At 35.6% G+C, this 18,108-nt stretch overlaps 2 protein-coding genes across 5 annotated transcripts in view; one reads left to right on the plus strand and one right to left on the minus strand.

Annotated features, from left to right (window-relative positions):
* Positions 1 to 265: 265 nt before the first annotated feature.
* Positions 266 to 1,756, minus strand: LOC149040824 (uncharacterized). The gene is made up of 2 exons (XM_089180725.1): positions 1,208 to 1,756; positions 266 to 469 (listed from the first exon to the last, which is right to left on the minus strand). Exons 1-2 carry the CDS (start codon positions 1,674 to 1,676, stop codon positions 282 to 284), a joined length of 657 nt encoding a protein of 218 aa, XP_089036851.1. The 5' UTR covers positions 1,677 to 1,756; the 3' UTR covers positions 266 to 281.
* A 61-nt stretch (positions 1,757 to 1,817) lies between these two features.
* Positions 1,818 to 18,108, plus strand: part of LOC113680637 (nucleoporin NUP188) — a 35,035-nt gene continuing 18,744 nt past the window's right edge. Inside the window, exons 1-31 of one of the 4 annotated variants that reach the window (XM_089180710.1) lie at positions 1,818 to 2,135; positions 2,301 to 2,355; positions 2,660 to 2,733; positions 2,856 to 2,940; positions 3,349 to 3,429; positions 3,750 to 3,794; positions 3,877 to 3,969; positions 4,481 to 4,537; positions 5,210 to 5,278; positions 5,385 to 5,435; positions 6,097 to 6,183; positions 6,729 to 6,805; positions 7,257 to 7,328; positions 7,945 to 7,987; positions 8,074 to 8,181; positions 8,374 to 8,466; positions 9,054 to 9,143; positions 9,582 to 9,647; positions 9,852 to 9,898; positions 10,495 to 10,567; positions 10,934 to 11,063; positions 11,934 to 12,005; positions 12,160 to 12,255; positions 12,397 to 12,517; positions 13,099 to 13,186; positions 14,328 to 14,410; positions 15,344 to 15,600; positions 15,922 to 16,030; positions 16,469 to 16,591; positions 17,367 to 17,457; positions 17,963 to 18,053. In XM_089180710.1, the coding sequence (XP_089036836.1) occupies positions 2,119 to 2,135; positions 2,301 to 2,355; positions 2,660 to 2,733; positions 2,856 to 2,940; positions 3,349 to 3,429; positions 3,750 to 3,794; positions 3,877 to 3,969; positions 4,481 to 4,537; positions 5,210 to 5,278; positions 5,385 to 5,435; positions 6,097 to 6,183; positions 6,729 to 6,805; positions 7,257 to 7,328; positions 7,945 to 7,987; positions 8,074 to 8,181; positions 8,374 to 8,466; positions 9,054 to 9,143; positions 9,582 to 9,647; positions 9,852 to 9,898; positions 10,495 to 10,567; positions 10,934 to 11,063; positions 11,934 to 12,005; positions 12,160 to 12,255; positions 12,397 to 12,517; positions 13,099 to 13,186; positions 14,328 to 14,410; positions 15,344 to 15,600; positions 15,922 to 16,030; positions 16,469 to 16,591; positions 17,367 to 17,457; positions 17,963 to 18,053 (2,644 nt within the window). In that variant the 5' untranslated portion in view covers positions 1,818 to 2,118. The remainder of the gene's footprint in view (positions 2,136 to 2,300; positions 2,356 to 2,659; positions 2,734 to 2,855; positions 2,941 to 3,348; positions 3,430 to 3,749; positions 3,795 to 3,876; positions 3,970 to 4,480; positions 4,538 to 5,209; positions 5,279 to 5,384; positions 5,436 to 6,096; positions 6,184 to 6,728; positions 6,806 to 7,256; positions 7,329 to 7,944; positions 7,988 to 8,073; positions 8,182 to 8,373; positions 8,467 to 9,053; positions 9,144 to 9,581; positions 9,648 to 9,851; positions 9,899 to 10,494; positions 10,568 to 10,933; positions 11,064 to 11,933; positions 12,006 to 12,159; positions 12,256 to 12,396; positions 12,518 to 13,098; positions 13,187 to 14,327; positions 14,411 to 15,343; positions 15,601 to 15,921; positions 16,031 to 16,468; positions 16,592 to 17,366; positions 17,458 to 17,962; positions 18,054 to 18,108) is intronic. The other 3 variants (XM_089180711.1, XM_089180712.1, XM_089180713.1) reach the window with 3 other exon arrangements.

Genomic DNA, 18,108 nt, shown 5'->3' on the forward strand with positions numbered 1-18,108 from the left:
CAATGAACCTGGCTAGAACTCCAACCGGATCGACCTGTAGCCTCGTTCCTAAGATCCTCTCTGCCTCCCTTTGAGGGAGGAATAGAAAGGAACTTGAGAACGAGGCTCGATGATCCGGAATTTATGCCACTAACCTCAATACATGTAGTGCAACCGCATCTGTCCACTTGGCCATTTGAATTTTCAATTTGTTGAATTGAAAAGGCCTGGGCCATAGTTTGAAACAGACCTCACTTTAGTCAGATAACTGTAACACACCAGGAAATAAAATACCTCTACGTTTATTTCACACTAGAAGGCTTAACTTGTATAACAGAGATTGACTCGCTAAGGCCGAGAACACTTGATCTCATTCCGTCGGCAAGTTCTTCGTTAATCGTTTGGTTCCTTGTTTCTCGCGACCATGACCTCCGTGAAGGTAGCTTCCTCGTCCCTCTGAGACCGGGATGGATGTCCTGGAGTTTGGAATCTGGAGGGGAGTTACGTGAGAAAATGATTCAAAGGAGAACTAAGCACCAGAAGCCAAATTGTTTCTAATCTACGCCATCAAAAAGCACGTGTCAAATAATGACAGCTCGCGCGGTTTGAGATTCCAAAGAGTATCTTGAAATTTTCAAAAGTTTCTAAGAAATTTCTCCTAGGAAGCCGCCATTTTGAAAACACGTCATGTATCGATGAGTCAGGGTGGGTTCCAAACCCCAGCGGAGCCACCATCTGTATCTTCCATTGATAAAGGAAGATGGTCTGTTCAATCCTTGTCCCACCCCTCGGTTATCATCAGTTCATGACACTCGCATGTTTACCAACAAAATTTGAGGTTTTTAATTTGCTTTATAACCTAATAACCCAACTGCATCCTTCCCTAGAACATATCTGATCGATTGATTGATTGATTGTGGTAAAACCAAAACGAAACTAATCCACACGGCCTATCAAAAGAAAGGAAAAAAGGAAAATATAGTTTAGAGCCAATGTGAACTCAAAGTAACCAAACTGCCCAAAGCGCGGGAAAACGCGGGCGATCAAGTGGCGAGGGGTTTCAGTTTCGCATCTGATTGAGTGATAGAGTGGCGCGAGTTTTCAGGACCAACCACAGAGCAAAGTAAGGCAAAACCAATGCAGTCTCGGATTATTTTTGACACTCAATCTTAAAATTTCTCTACATGCAGGATTCGTTTGCGGTTCAAAAAATTGATTAATGGCTTACCATCTAGCTTCAGTGAACATTCAAAGAGCTCTCTTGAACAGAGAATGTGTCTACTGTTAGCAAACTGTCCATCACAATATATGTTTCTCGGGAAAACATCATTGGCCTTTCGTCGCAGCCATTTTTTTAGAGCTGATCGTTTACTCATTTTCTTTTCGTTTGATAAAAACTTGTATCCAACAACCTGAAGATTGCAAGAAGACAAATCTTCCGGGAGTTCCTCCTGTCCCTTGCATGTGTTCGGCAAAGCTCGTAAAATGAAAACCTTTGAGGCATTCGGTGTGCTTGGAAGGCCTTGCGAACTTCTCATAAAGGCTAGCATTGGAGAACTGGTTTTTTGAGAAATATTTTCAGGCTTTTTACTCTGGCGGAAATCTTTCCTCTTTCTTTTATAATTCCCAGTTGTCTTCGGAAGCCAGGTATAGACAAAGTGGATAACTTGTCCGAAAACTCCTTGTGTTGAAGCCATGAACTCATTGCAGGAAAAAATGAAACGTTTTTCAACTATGCTATTTTTTTTTTCAACGGTCGCGCGCTCTGACCTCGAAGGTCATTGTGACATCACTAGCGGCGCAAGCATCGATTGCACTGTTGCTAAGCGATCTCTAGTTTTATAAGAATTAAGCAGAAAGAGACATCGTAACATGAACGTGGACTCTCTTACACCAACAAACACATTTGTATGGAACTATAACCAGATTGAAAGTTTACTTGCTAAGTTAAGATTGAGGGAGGACGCTCCGTGTCAGGTTACACTACAAGTAAAGTTCATATCGCGAGGCTGCCAAGTCCTTAATCCAAAATGGCGGTAATTGCGGTTGCACACGAGGCTTAAAAAGAGACAGAAATAATGCTAGATTCCAACGAAGAATTCTTCCTTAGCTCATCATTTTCGGTCGTAATCCATTGAAATGACTTCCATTGAAATGTAAGTATCGCTTGATTTCGGATAAGTTGGCAAGATTTTTTTCAACGGAACACGAACAGGAAGCTTTAACGATCACAAGCTTTAAAATAAACTTGTTGCTAATGATGGCTGATCTTTCGTTTATAGTATAGTAGAGTAATGGATAGTTTCGTTTTTATCTGGTAGATCTAATCGTGGGCTATGGCACATTATAACCGGACGATCTTCCTTGCAAGAGCCGGTAAGTTCAGTACGAAGACGAGGTTTTACAATTGCAAAATCATCTCGATTTGCTTTGCTGCGATGCTGGTTCCGTCTCGCACTTACTACGCTCTTTCTTTCTTCTTTTCTCTCTCTTCTTTCTTTCATAGCATGATCAATTTGTTCGGCTCTTCATACGAAGTGTTTGCATCCAGATTGATGAGGTTGCTGCAGTAGTATAATTTAATTCGCTATTAAGTATGTTTTGCGCAAGCGTAATTTAATTTAATAATGCGCAATTGAGTGTTGAATTATCGGAAAAAACTAAATTTTTTAAAATTTAGGATCAGATAGGAGAAGAACTTAAACAGAAGAAGGATCGTTTACTGCTAGGAACCGCTGACTATAAAGAACCAAGGTACACTTAATTTGTGGTTTTATTCCTGTTTCATTCTTCAGCAAGTATGTGACAGGTGATGGTTTTTTAATCTCACGAATTTTTTGCGTTGGCGCATTACATTGAATATCATTATTTCTCAGTCCTCAGTCTGCTGAAGCTCTTCGAAAGTCACCAAATATTAAACCAAAACGAAAGGAATTTGTTTTGAAACTTAGTAAATTTTTGGTAAGTTTGTTATTGTTGTTGTTGTTGTTGTTGTTGTTGTTGTTGTTGTTATTCTCATTATCATTACTATCGCCATATCTTCTGTTGTAGTTGTTGCTGACATAATTGCTTTTGTTGATCTTGCTGGGCTGGGGTTAACCCTTAACATTCCAACATCAGTATGAATATTCTCTACAACATTTTCTGTAGATTCCTATGGTAATAGTGAGGAGAATTTGTTGACAATCAAGAGCTTCTTTAGGTTGTGATCAATTTCTTTATTCTCATGACTGTAGTATTTGATTTAGAAGCAATACTGTTGGGAGAAATTAGATGGTTGTCCCTTCAAGGTATTAAAATGTTAACAAGTGCCCCATGAACATTTACTAGTATTAATTTTAATCAGATATTGTGATGGATTTTTCTTAGAATCTTGATGAATGGAAGAGTTTACAGTTGTTTGGCAGCTACTTGGAGAATGACTTTAGAGGCTCTAAACAACAGCTACTGGTTTGTAGAATTATTAAAATTTACCATCTTATTTATACTGTTTTTACTCGCCTACAGCTTTCAAAATTGCTGATCCTAGCTCTAGGCATATATAAACCTAGATTTACTGGCGACTCAGAAGTCACCAGTAAAATATACTGCTTCTAGTACCTCCTATTACCACTGCTCATGCTTAAAGTAAGGGAAAAAACTGCACTCTTTGGAACCCAAAGACTGAGGCTTGATTTTTGTCTTCAGTTTTTGTTTATGAACCACAAATATGTATAAATGTTATCATGTATAATTTTTCATACGATACTTTCTTTCCTTCAATTGAAAAGGAAATGTTAAAAAATGAAGCTCAAACAGAGGCACTTTTGCTGAAGGTTAGTAATTTGTTATTTCCTGGTGCAGAGGTTTACTGGAAGTTACCAGCTTTTTTTTCTTCTCATTTTCTTACCTTTTCAGATCATGGAGTACTACTTTGAAGAACGTTTACACATCTTACAGTGCACTAAGTTTTTGTTGAGCTACTGGCAAGACCCTAGACATCGATGGCGAGTAAGTTGAATTTCAATTAATTTTTACCATTTCAGATCTATAGGGGTTCTTAATACTGTTTGCTGTACAATTCTTGTGATGTTTGTTTGGATAATTACCAAGACAAAATTTATCCTTATGATATCAATACAATATCAAGCAAACAAGTGATGAGAATAAAGAAAAATATCAGTTAGAGGATTGTTAGTTGATCCAATACCGAATTCTCCAAACTAACATTACAAGAACTGTATGGTAGACAGTAAGGAGAATTACTAATGAGATCTTGGGAGTTAAAGGGTTAATTGATGTTTTTCTTTATTCTCATCACTTATCTGTGTGATTACTCTATTGATATAATAAGGAGTAATTATGTCTTGGTCACTTTCAGGATTTAAAGTGTTATTAGGTACATTTAGCTTATCCCTGCATAAATAAGCTTATCACATGAATATGTTTTTATACATTTAATGCTTAGACTTGTAAATAAACATGTCAGTTTGATGATTTGCATTTTTTTTCATGTAACCAGGAAGAATTTGCAGAGTGCATTGAAGCTATGCAGGAAAATGATGTTTTGATTATGAAGGTACAGTATATGCAATGTAAAATGTGCATGTATGAGAATCTGATTTAAGTTGATCTCAAATGCACTTTATTGTCACTCTAATTATAAAGATAAACTGAAAAAAGATAGTATTCATTGGGAGTTGCTAATAAGGAAAAGTGTCAGGTACTGAAATTTTTTTATATCCAATATGATTATTCAGTACTAAAGCAAAGTTGAGTGGGAGAGATGGGTTTGGAAAAACAGGCTTAAGAAGAAAAGTTCTTTAGAAACAGAATCCACCACATGCAGTGCCATGTAGTTATAGAAAGAACCTAACTTAGTGTAACCTGTGATTAAAATTTACAAAATATGTATAAGCAAATCCAAAGTAAATTAATTGTGGTTCAGGATAGTGCAATGTCCAGCTAGTGAGGGTTGTTGGGAGTCACATGTACATGGACTTGTTTTACATTGTTTATAACTGTACTTTTGAGGGAATCTTGAAATAATATGTCAACATTATTTGTTGACATATTGTTTCATATTATTTGTTGACATACAGTGTTTCACTGGGTATGTGGAACTGCTTCTGTACGAATCTATGAATACATTACCAGAAGGTGGAATAATACATTCTGTCTTGGAAAAGGGAGTATACTAGCATCAAATTTGTCTGTACACAAGTGCGCAGTATTTTTGTGTTTGTTGTAGATTTTGGAACAGTACAAGACTTGTTGTTCTACCACAGTTCCTCTTCATGCTACTGCAGGATCATCACTTGTAAGTTTTTTATTGTCTAGGTTCAGCTGTATTTCATTGACATACTGTTAAGATAAATTAATTTAAAGATTAATGAAGAGAATTCTTTTTTTATATCTGTTCATAGCATATGAAGACAAAATGTCAGCAATGGGCCTTACAGTTTTTAAGAGAACAGGTAAAAATCTAGGCCTCAATTATCCACATGGTTTTAAACGAATTGTCTTTGGTGTAAACTAAAATCAATGGTGTTCATCTTTTTTAGGCATTGTCATTTTGTAGCTGAGTTAGATGTATGATCTAGATCTTAAGCGCAAGCCCTACATGAAAAATGGCAGTCAAATTTAAAAAAGGAAGATAATGTTTTTGAACAAGTTTGGTCTTTGGTTTCAAGTATTTACTCCTTCTCTAAGCTGACTATCCGTATGTAAAGTTTTACACCCTTATGCATGATAAAAATAAAGGGGGTAAGTTTCTTTAAAGAGACCGTGATGCTGTATCAGTGGGAGAGTATAACAGGGTAATTTAGTATTATCAACTAACTTGAAAATGTAAATTGGCCACTGTAAAGGGTTTCAAGCTAACATTTTGAGTGTTAGCCCTTTATCAGACTGAATGATGAAGGTTTCAACTCTCTATAGTGGCCAATTTACATTTATTTATCAACTATGCATAATATTTGCCTTCGGTTTTCTCTTGTCAATTTTATTGAAATTTTGATCATTCTTTTATTTGACAACTTTTTTTTCAGAGCTTTCTCCCTACTTCCATTGGCTAATTTGCCTCTAATTTGTATACACACTTCAGTGGTTTAAAGATTGAATTTTTTATACCTTCAGATACTGCTTCTGGAAATCATGTTCCTCTATTATAAGGAATTTGTTGTTCCAGCCAAGTCCCTGCTAGACTTAGCAAAACTATTTCAGGTGAAATTGATATAAATGTATTATTTAACAGGTACTTATTTTGCTTATAACATACCAGGGAGAATTCCTGTTGGTCTCAAAGCTCTTTCCACAGGGGATAGTTTGATAAAAGAGCTTAATCTTATGAGATAATACGATTTACTCCATTTTCTGTCCACTGATTTTGTTATGAAGGTTTTTAATTTTAATACAGAAAAGTGTTGTCTTGTCAGTGATAATAGCAGAAAGTGTATGAAAAGTGACCTGTTACACCCTGTTAAATAACTTTCTTTAAGTATTCTTTTGTTTGTGTGACTTGTACCTGACAGAGCCAGAGTTTTGAAACAAAACACGAAGATCTAGGTGTTGTAGCTAACATATATTTGGAAAGTTAGAATTGGAATATTTTGAATCTTTTTTTTTTTTTGTGTTCATGATTTGTACCTGATAGAGTCAGAGTTTTAAAACTTTTATTGCACAAAGTGTTTTAGCTGAGATGTATATAGAAAGTGAGAACTGAAATCTTTGAATCTAGTTTTTTTGTGTTCATGATTTGTACATGACAGAGCCAGAGTTTTGGATTGAAGCAAGTCAATAGACAGCTTTTTGAAGGACAGGCTGAGGTCTTACTTCCTCATATCAGGTGAGTAAATTTGTAAGATCTCCCAGATTTTTACTTGATAACTTTTGGTCACCAACTTCTTACAATATTAATAAATTTTACACTTCTACTAAGTGTAAAGAAAGGACTTGTTTATATTTTCATTTTCATTTGTAAGACGAAAAGTGTCAGTGACTGAATATACATGTGAACTGTGGATTAAGAAAATAATATGAAGATGATCTTTGCAGTGATGAACATGACAGTATTGAAAATGGGGCCTGAAAAAAAATCAGGCCTGTACAGGATTTGAACCCAGACCTCTGCAATACTAATGCAGTGCTCTACCAACCAAACCAACAAACCAACTAGAGAAGAAAAGAAGATAGTATCTTGACTATCAGATTAGAGCATTTCTGTGGCACTGGGTCCACCAAATAAAAATTCAAATTCAAATTCAAATGCTTTTCTGATGTACATAATTTGTTTCCAGTTACCTGCAGGTGTTGGTTCTCATAGTTTCACTTGACTTAGAGAGTTTAAGGAAATTAATAGAAGAGGACAGGTGTGTAATACAAATAATTTTGACGGAGTTAGTAAAGACATACATGTACACTGTCTCCATTGTGCTCAGCAAGCTAATCCAATAAACTTTAGATCTATCAAGTTTTGCATATACAACTTTTAGGCAAACTTACTATTAATAATAGTTTAATTTTGCATTGCCACTCAGATAAAATCTGTTTTCACTGATTCACTATCATTAAAAAATTAAAGCAAGCTTAATATTTAATCAAGGTTCGGGGAAGGGCACTTTGAACAACTGGCTGTAGATTTTCCAAGTTTGAGATGTTGGTTAACCCTTTACAACCTAACATTGGTATGCATATTCTCCTTAGTGTTCTGTATACATTTCGTTAGGTGCTGACAAGGAAAATTTCTTTAACAGTCAAGAACTTCCATAGTTTATGATCATTTCCTTTACTCTCATGACCTTAATGTTTGATTCAGGGATGATACTGTATGGAGAAATTAGATGCTAGTTGCTCTCAGTGGTCAAATGGTTAACCTTGCAACCTGTAGGCTATGTAGAGTGGGTGATAGTGGACAGGCCAGTCTGTTTAAAACACTGAACTTGGGTTTACTTTATTTCGATTTCTGTTTCACTCTGTTATTGACAGCTGTTCACGGCATCATTTACTCCAGGAGAAAGCCTCACTTGAGGTATGTTTCTGTTCAATAATCTGTTTGATCCTTTAAAAGACAACACAATAATTGAATAACTGTGGATACCACTTTTCATCTTTCAGGCTCTAGATAAGTTTTTTCTTAGCTGCGGAGATCAGCCTCACCATGGACCTGTCATGTTGGCCTGGGCAGCGTTCAGATATGTTACTATAGATGCCAGTCAAGAACAGGTATCTTGAAAAGACTTTCATTAAATGATATGATTAAGAAAAAAAATTGGCTGTAGACATAAGTTGCCATTTGTTCCTCAAAGCCACAGCGGTTCCTTGCGAGGGGGGAAAACGAATTTTTTGAAAAACATTTCTCTTACCTTTATCTGGTCATTGTAATAGTACTATGATATACTTTTCTATTTTCTCCAGTTTGTAAGAAGAATTGGTGGTAAAGCATTGCAATGTTCTGTGTTCAAATATTTACTTGGAATGTTAAGAAGTGAGGAATTCTCTACAAATGATGTAAGTATCATTTGTAAGAGGTTTGAACTTGACAAAAATTCTTGATATCAATTGCTGCCTCACCTACTCAAAGAGGAAGGTGCCTGGAATACATGTTTATCATCTGTGCCCAACTAACTCCCAGAAAGAGTAACATCTCCATGTTTGACACATACTTGTAACCCTATCTCCAACCCCTATTCTAGGCACCCATCAACACAGATTAGATCAGTGGAAGAAGAAATGAGGGAGGGGAGGGGGGAGAATGTTTGAGAAAAACTGTTACAGAAGGACTCAGGACTGACAAGGAATGACTGTCGCCAAACTGCAAGAAAACTGAAAGAAAACTGAAAGATGCAAACTGTGACTAATTTACATTGTTGAGTCTGCGACCTGTTAGGCTCACGGCAATTAAATTTCTTAATAATGTTATTGTTGACATTTTTTTCCTAAATTTTTATCATTATATCATGATATCATTATTGGATATTGATACTTAAGAAATTTTAATTACAATTAAGACTTTGTGGTGAGGTCTTCATGTTTTTATTGTTTCTTTGAAAATGAAGGTGAAATATTTTTTCAAGGGAAACTACTTTAATTTGTAGGTTGTGTCTAACACTTGCAAGAGCCTTATATATGGATTGATGGTGATAGTGCTGGCACTGTTTGATGAGGATACACTGGGAGAACTACCAGTAAGTACAGCAACGTACACAACCCTGAGTTGATCAATTCTGTGTATATTCTTGACTTGACGTTTAACCCTTTAACTCCCAAGATCTAATTTTTATTTCTTCCCTTTAGCTGTTACACATTTCCATATAAATTAGTTACAAGAATTTGACACTTTTCTGTTAACCCTTTAACTCCCACGAGTGACCAAGACAGAATTTCTCCTTACAATATCAATACAATATCAAGCAGACTAGTGATGGGAATAAAGAAAAATATCAATTAGAGGATTGTAAGTTGATCCAATCCCAAATTCTCCAAACTAACATTACAAGAACTGTATGGCAGACAGTAAGGAGAATTACTAGTAAGATCTTGGGAGGTAAAAGGTTAATTCATCTTTTGTGTATAGTTTTCATATTGTTAGATTAACTCACATTGAATCACCATATTCTTTTTAGCTGTTGGTCTCTGTTTTGTCACAAACTCTTACTGAGAAAGGTCTTTGTGTGGATTTCTGGGATTCGGTATGTATTTGTATTTTGAAAGTGTCGTCTTCTCAATTTGTCTGTGCCTGCCTCTAATGACATTAGCAAATTTGATACTTAATTGATAACATTGGCTGCAGTCACTGTTTGCCTACATTCAAGCATCTGATGCACAAAGATTGTACAGAACATGTACATAAAGCTGATTCTTTGTTGGTAATTTTTATGCTATAATATTTTCAGGACTTGAATACAGGTGCTGGTCTCCTTTTGAATTCAGCCAGAAGTTGGTAAGGTTCTTTCAAAGTTTCCAGTTAATGGATTGGATCAATATCACTACCTGAGCAACTACGTACCTTCCCCTCCCCTAACCTAGCATAGCATTAACCCTGACTTGTCATCATTTGACTGTTGTTGGGTTAGGGGAGGGGTAGGGGCTGGTTCAGTTGCTCAGGTACTGATGTTGATCTGAAGGTTTTAGGTAGAGAACCATAAGAAACTTATTATTTAATAACTTTTCTTTCCAAAAGTGCTCTCAGTAAAGGTAGAGAGGTGTTGCTGTTATTATTAATTTTATAGATGTTCTAGCAAAACTTATTTAGCTTAATGAATAAAACATTTTAAGTGTGTGTGGTGATTGGAAATTTAATCTCACTAGATTTTTATTGCAGAAATGTTGATTTATAGGTGACTGCAACTTCCCTCAAAAGTGATGAATTTTATTTTAACAAAACTATAATGATGGTTTCCTCAACATGAAATCTTGGTTTAAAGGGAAATACATACTGTCTTAGCAGAGAAAATCTCTGTCATATACAAAATCATTCAAATATTTCTCGTGATCGAAATTATTCATATTTAGATCATGTTGATCTCTTTATTTCAGGTTTCCACTCCAGTTTTGTCCATTTGTGCAACTTCTGAAATCCCTAGCTGGTGATGAGGATTCTGCAGCCAAGGTCTGTTACTTTTTGTGAAAGCATTGTAACAATTATTGTAAGATATGCATTAGGTCAAATTTAGATAGTGGGTGATAAGTGATATACTAACCCTCTCCCCCCTCTCTTGGAAAGGGAAAGGCTGTTTGCTAACTGTTGAGAAAATAAGTGAGACAACACCTAACTCCTAAGAAAAATGTACTCACTAGATGTGCTTGTCAGAGCTAAGGCAGGTCAAGCTCTGGAAATGTGGAGTTTTGTGGCTTTTAACTAAAGTGTGACATTTTCAGCAACTTTGCTAACTTATTGTAAATTTGATTTGAGTGAATAGACACAAATGTAAACTTGGATCGATGTTCACTTGTTCTAATATGTTTGTATTCAAAGGTTTATGACTATTTGGACAGAGTGACATCATACACTGAGTTGCTGAGAGAAAACCAGCTGAGTGACATAGACTGTTCTGGTGTTAATAAGATCTGGAGGATTGTTAATCCAAGACTCCTCTATCAGAATTGTAAGAACTGTTTAGATGATTGTTGATGAAGTGAATCAGGATAATTATAATGATGTGAAAATGGTGGAATTTTTTCTAAAATTTAATAAATACAGGGTATCTGAAATTAGCCTTGAACAGTTTTGCATCATGGCTTTCAATTTGACGAACTAAAGACAGAAGGAAAAAGAAGAACAAATATTTTGTCATTTTTGGGTACCATTTTAGAGAAAAAACTGGACATCATTTTAGAGAAAAAAATTGGCCATATTGGGCTTCCATGTGCCAAATTGTTCATGTCCAACAGAGAATAACAATGAAGAAAAAGCTACATTGTGTTCACAGAAGTTTGAATTAAAAAGAAAAAGATGATATTTTTTGGCATTGTTGTTACAATAATTACTTTCAGTGTCAATCTTTTTTTTTTCTAGGGGTGGGTATCTCTAGCATATGTGTTGTATTTTTTCTAGCAGGGGGGTGTGTGGGCTATTTCTAGCACATGTGTTATATTTATTTCCAGTTAAGGTGTATGTGTATATATATATATATATATATATATATATATATATATATATATATATATATCTACATAAGTTAAAGAATAAAAGAGGATGCATTGATTATCTGTGACTCTGAGTTTCGCACCTAAGCACTCGTCAGACAGAACTTTCTGTATACTTAGCTCTGCTACCACAGCATTGAGCACTTAATGCCAAGGTAGACTCTACCCCCACATTCATTTATATATGTATATCTATATATTAAGGCATCTTTTGGAAATTTTAAACATGGACAGAAATATAAAAATAATGCATTATAAAAGGTTTGAATCTTTTTTGCTCCTCAATGAGAAGCAAAAAAAGGCATCTTATTTTTTGTTTCATTTATCAGTGTTTAGTCCAGATTCAAAAGAACTCATTATGCCTGCTGGCACATGCGGAAAAGTTGCTCCCGTACCTGAAGGTAAATAGTTTTTGGGAAACATTTGTTGATGTTTAATTTGAAATTATATACATCAGTATCATAGGCACAATCAAAGATGGTATCTGGAGCATATACATGTAAGTGTTGGTCTCCTTAAATCTGCATATTCACAATGCTACTGCTTGCTGTCTAGGACCTGCTATAATACAATGGAGTTATCACTATTCCTGCTGGAAACTTTTTGCATTGGAAATTGATTCATTCCTTGAATCTGTGGGATCTGGAGCAGGTGAGCATTTCTATGCATTGCAATCATGTGTTCTACTCCGACCTTTAGTCTGAATTTTGTATTGCAATATTTTTTGTATGTGTCATGTGAAATGACTGGTTATGGTAAATAAGTTTGTTTTTTTCATTATTTTGAATTTAGCTGTGGATTGTCAAAATGTCATTTGTATTGTGGAGTTAGTCAACGAGGTCCTACTCAATGACTGGGGCAAAGCTGTTCATCTCCAGCCTCTCTCTTCCCGTCTGTATCTGATTATTCAGAGGTAACACAACCTAACTATGATATAAATCTGGCCATATAGTTAGCAACATATCTACTGTAGAGGTGCCTTTCTCCAACTAAGAGTGTAAATACTTTCTGGTGAATAGTTATGAGGGAAGCCTTATGAAATGCTGGGAGTAACCTTGTGATGGACTGCCATCCCATCCATGGAGGAGCAGTGATACTCTTAGTCACTTCATTCCATGGAAACTGGAATAAGCTCTGGTTGAATGGGTCACCTGGCTCCAGTATAGACTTTTTGTATCCAAACCAAAACTTATCGCCCTTTGGCTTGAAATTTGCTGTTTTGACTGTGGGTTACCCCTTACTGTGATATGTGTTTCCATTTCATTTTCCCAATAAATTTTGTCTTTCTCCATAACTTTTTCAAGAGGCTGCAGTGTGCAATGCTCTGTATGGTTGTCAGAAAAACAAAAGACTTAAGTGATGAAGTACATGATTTTTTGGCTGAAGTGGCCATCAATTGATAAAGAATCAGAGGACTTTACCCACAGAATGGCAACCCAAACATACTGTGATGATTTTTGCCATCACCTTGACCATGTTCATATCTCATTTTAGGTGTACACCATCACCAAACCCTCCCCAAGATTTGATTGCCACATGTTTGACATGCTTAGCTACTGTTGCTTTGAGAGATCCAGAACAGGTAACAGACAATTTTTTCCTTTTACAAAAAGCTGCCTTTAAAGGTGCTTTTGACATGGTATTTTGTTGTTGTCATGGTTACCCATTAAATTGAGAGTATGTTCACTTTTCTCATCAGTGTTTTTTTTTTTTTTATTTATTTATTTTTTTATTTTCACTTAAAGCACAAATACTAGAATAATACAAACAAATACAAAGTTAATTACACTAACGCTTACGCTACTCACTAACACTAATTACGAAATACTGCGTTACATTACATTCACAGTCGGCTAGATTTAATTTATGTTGTGGTTATATAATAATATAAACCTAATTTGTACAAATACTTCTACATCAAATTCCTTTTTTGGTAGAACGACTGTATATACAACTGCGTCTATAACTGTTAATACCCGATACTCATCTATTGAGTTACAATAACATGTTTTCCCATTTTTTATAATGAATAGATTCTTTTTTATTCTTTTTTGCAATCAAAAATTCAAATTTCCGAGTTTCAGATGTTTTAGCCTTCAGTAAGGATACAGACGGCTTGATATTTTTACAACGACATGAATAAATGGTATATTTTCCAAGAATGATTATGTGATTTAACAAACAATTCCCAGGGATATTATCGGAAATACCAAAGAGGATTGTTACCAGTGTTTTTTTGGCACTCATGCTGCACACCCTCTTTGGTGGGCACTTGACACTTTTGAGCCCAATATGACAAACTGCCCAAGTTTTGATTTGGTTTCCCAGCAGTCTGGTGGAGAGAAGAACCCTTTTATGTAGCATGTCTTATCAGGCCACTCAGGAGAGTGATTCCACCAGGGTTTAAACAGGGATGGCTCTATCTTGAGTCAAGCCCGCTAACCATTAACAGGGTTCTAGCTAAAGAATTAGGCTGCTTGTTGAAATTTCCGGTGTGATAGCTCAAAGATGGCAAACAGCTGTTAATGCCTAACCTGATAGGTGGTAGTTTGCTAAATGCTGAGTAATCGCTGCTTTTTCAAGAGGGGAATTTTGTCAGCAGTCGGCATTTGGTAACAACCCTGCATAAAGTTAACATACATACAATAACATACAACATGATCTTTGTCACATACATAAAACTTTTATTAAAATTGTGTTCTTCATTTCTGCTGTGTACATAGGTGTGGCATCATCTTCAACAGACAGGGTTCCTTCCTCATTACACTTCAGTCAAAATGTCGAAGTCAGACAAAACCAAAGTGGAGTGAGTAGTCTGAGATAAAAAAAAAAAAGAAAAAAAAAAAGAGATCTGTAGCTTTAAGTCTTTCAACCTTTGTGTTACAGTTTTGCATGTGCTGTCAGGTTATCTATATTCTAAATGTTGTTGTCTAAGTTTTAGCATATTTTAAGCATATTTAATTAAAACTGTGTCCTTTTCTTCAGAATCTCAAACTATTGTAAGCTGCAAACTTTGATGAATACTATTTTGGTGGCAGAAATAGAAATCGCGTGGTTTCTTGATATATTTCCAATTTCTCTGCTTATGAGTGATACATGTGTATTTGATTAACCCTTTAACTCTCATGAGTGATCAAAACAGAATTTCTCCTTACAATATCAATTCAGTATCAACCAGATGAGGGATGAGAATAAAGAAACATATCAATTTGGAGATAATTAGTTGTTCCAATACTAAATTCTCTAAACTAACATTACAAGAATCATTATGATTTGGTTGAGAGTAAGAAGAATGACAAATTTGATCTGGGAGTCAAAGGGTTAACTCCCAAGATCTAATTTAATTTAGTAATTCTTCTTACTGGTCTGCCAAACAATTCTCAGTATGTGAGTTTGGAGAATATGGTATTAGATCAATTAGTATTTTACTTAATTCTCATCAATTGCCTTCATGATATTGTATAGATATAGTAAGGAGAAATTTTGTCTTGGTCATTCACAGGACTTACAGGGTTAAACAGCACAGCCTGCCACAAATCTCCTATAACACTGTGGTAGAGCATCCCAAGTTCTAAGTGGAAAGTTGTAGGTTCAACCCCATTGGGAGGAGTTGAAGTTCTTTTTCTTTGAGTATGCCTGTGTCATTGACTAAATACATCATCTTTCACAAAAATGATAATAGTTTGTTATCCTTCAATGTTCAACTCTTTGAATGAAAGCACCTTTGTATCTTGTTCAGGTTCCTTGGCACAGCACCAGGAAACTTTGGTGCAATTTTAAGCACTAAAGAGAGGCCGATTGGTTATTACCCTGTCACCATGGCAACATTGAATTTTCTTTTGAAGCTGATTCATGGAATGAGTAATGCTGAGGAAACTGGAAATCAGGCTATTAGTATTGTCGAGCTTGCTGCCTGTCTAGTTTTCATAATGAGAGAGGTGTTCACAGGATTTTACAAATGGAGATTTGGTAGCCTGAGGGACAGAGAAGAAATTGGTAAGTTTGCACAAAGGATTGGTGTCCTTCTATAGAAAACATTTACTTTAAAGCCAATTCAGAGAGACTTGTAAAAACAAGTAATGGCTCTTTTTCCAGGGTTGAAGAACCATTAAATAATTCTATAAAGCTATAGACTTGTACATGTTATCTAGTGTTCAAAAGTTTTCTTTGGCTTTCTTTGCTATGTAGCTGATTTTAAATTTAAATGAATCAATGCTCTTAAGTTTTAAAGCAATCTTTTGGGGGAATGGGTGTAATAAATTCCACACATCAGAGCCAAATAAAATATGAATGAATTTTGTTTTGGTTTGTACAAAGGGAAGAGATGTCTTCAGTTGTTCAATGTTGTTCTTGGCCTTCACTTCACAAACAAAATGGCTGATCAAGCCAGTGATGCAATGGAAGCTGAAGTCACAGATTTGCCATGGTCAGTGTGCAACTTTATTTCTACCCTTTAGCTTTGTAGCTATAGCTGTACATGTTATGAGCAATGAGGACCATTCTTTGGACTGTTATCGGATAGTATTGGAACCTTATGCTCTAGCAATTTTCCATACGCATGCTTCCTCACAAGACACATTTACATGTAGAATTTGGATAACCAGTGATGCATCTGGCTGTGATTCCTCTACAGCATTAATCAGGCTTTCTGCACTGTGGGAGGTACCACAAAGGAAAGCAGAGCACATATAGTTTGTAACAAAGCAATCATAACTTTTTATCATTGAGCTGTTTAAAGTAAATAAGATCCCACTTACTTGATATCTGGATTCATTCCAACAGCAGAGTAAGATTATTCTATTTCATTTCAACTGAAGTTTTCTGGTAAAGTACCAATTAATGGATGTTATATTCTCTCTTGAAGGACTCCATCAGTTTTACAGGACACCTTAGTTCTTGGTTTGTTGTACTCAGAAGCTGGACAGTCACTACTAAACATTCTTGGCACAGGGGTGGATACTGTTGATAAACTTGTGTCTGTGGGAAGGTACATGTTGTACTAATTATTGTATGGTCTTTGTTAAAAATAATCTTTTGATCTTAATAAAATGAAGATCTGCCTTTAAAATTTGTGAAATGTTGTCAAGAATTAGGGTATCAAAAAAACCTTGTGTATGGTACACCTGTACATATGGGTCACATGTTGAAACTCTTGAATGAGCCAAATAAGGTTGTTCAGTGCATGAAGCCTGAATACTAAAATAAATTGTTAGACAAGGGTTACAAAGTAAACTAAGTATAATCCCATACACTCCAACATCAATATCCATATTCCACATAACCTTCCCTTTACATTTCCTTTGGAGAATTAGTTGAAGAATGAAAGCTTCTTAGAGTGTTAGTTGGTGATCATTTTCTTTATATTATCATAATCCCATTGAATGACTCATCAGTGTTATTGTTAGGAAAAAATTAGAAGCTGGTAACTCTTTGGGTTTAAATGGTTAATCTACACATACTGTACAGGGTGTTGAATATTTAGAGTAATAAAAACTAATACAATTATTAAAAGAACTCTCTCATTGCTTGTGCACTTTATAGTTTTTAATATTATCCTTCCATTTATTTGTTATTGCCTCTTTTTCCAACTAATATCTTATCATTATTGTTATGGTAGTTTTTCATATTATAAAAGCAGATGAAAATGTTTTAAGCAACTCCTGTAAGGCATTTTTAGCATACTCAAGCATACATGTAGAAAGCCTTCTGATCCACTAGCTGCACATGTTTGACTGTAATCTGGCTTGTGTTTATTTTGTCAGTAGTTCTACAGGTGGATATGCCATAGCCCTTGTTGAACTTATCAAGCTGGCATTTTCTGTGCTGAACAGACTCTTGGCCAGAAAAGAAAAGGTTTGTTTATTTAGAATGATGCTACTAAAATGTCCACCAATTTTGCTGATTACTTTCTTACAGCAGTTCAAGAGGCTGTAGGCCAAGGAGATATGATTTTGATAGCTGTTATCACAGGATTACATGTATTTGGGCAGGAATTGACTGGGAGTTGACATTGTCAATACATCATGTCATTATGGTTTGATGTAATTATTTGGAACAAGTGTGGTTGGTGACCTCTATGTGGCTGAATTTACCAAAGCCACCTACAGCTTATTGTAGTGTGGTCATAGCTTTCAGCCTGAAAGAAAACTCCCTGTTATATCCCTGATGGGTAGTTAACTTGCCTCCTATCAGGTCCCCAGAGGGGAGACATGGAATTTTTGTTGATATTTCCATTTTGGACTGTGGAATACTTTAGAATATACTGACGAATTGACTGATGCATTGCAGAAATTTTAAGAGCATCAACATACAAATTTTGTTAGCTCAATAATTATGCATGTCTCCGATTTTTTATAAGGATGATAACATCTCTCCTCTGGAAGAAGCACTGACAACACAATTGATTCATCAACTGAGGGATAAAGGAGGAAGCTCTTCCACAAGTTGGGGCAAGTGTTGATATCAACAGTACGGTGATCTGAACTGGGCTGGTGAATAGCCTTG

The sequence above is a fragment of the Pocillopora damicornis genome, chromosome 8, assembly GCF_964200805.1.
Source record: "Pocillopora damicornis chromosome 8, jaPocDami1.2, whole genome shotgun sequence".
Taxonomy (NCBI): Eukaryota; Metazoa; Cnidaria; class Anthozoa; order Scleractinia; family Pocilloporidae; genus Pocillopora; species Pocillopora damicornis.

Coding starts and splice junctions, on each gene's coding strand:
- LOC149040824 (XM_089180725.1), bottom strand. CDS start 1,676: ATGGCTTCAACACAAGGAGTTTTCGGACAAGTTATCCACTTTGTCTAT. Junction 470..1,207: donor ATGTTCACTGAAGCTAGATG/GTAAGCCATTAA, acceptor ACTCCCCTCCAG/ATTCCAAACTCCAGGACATC.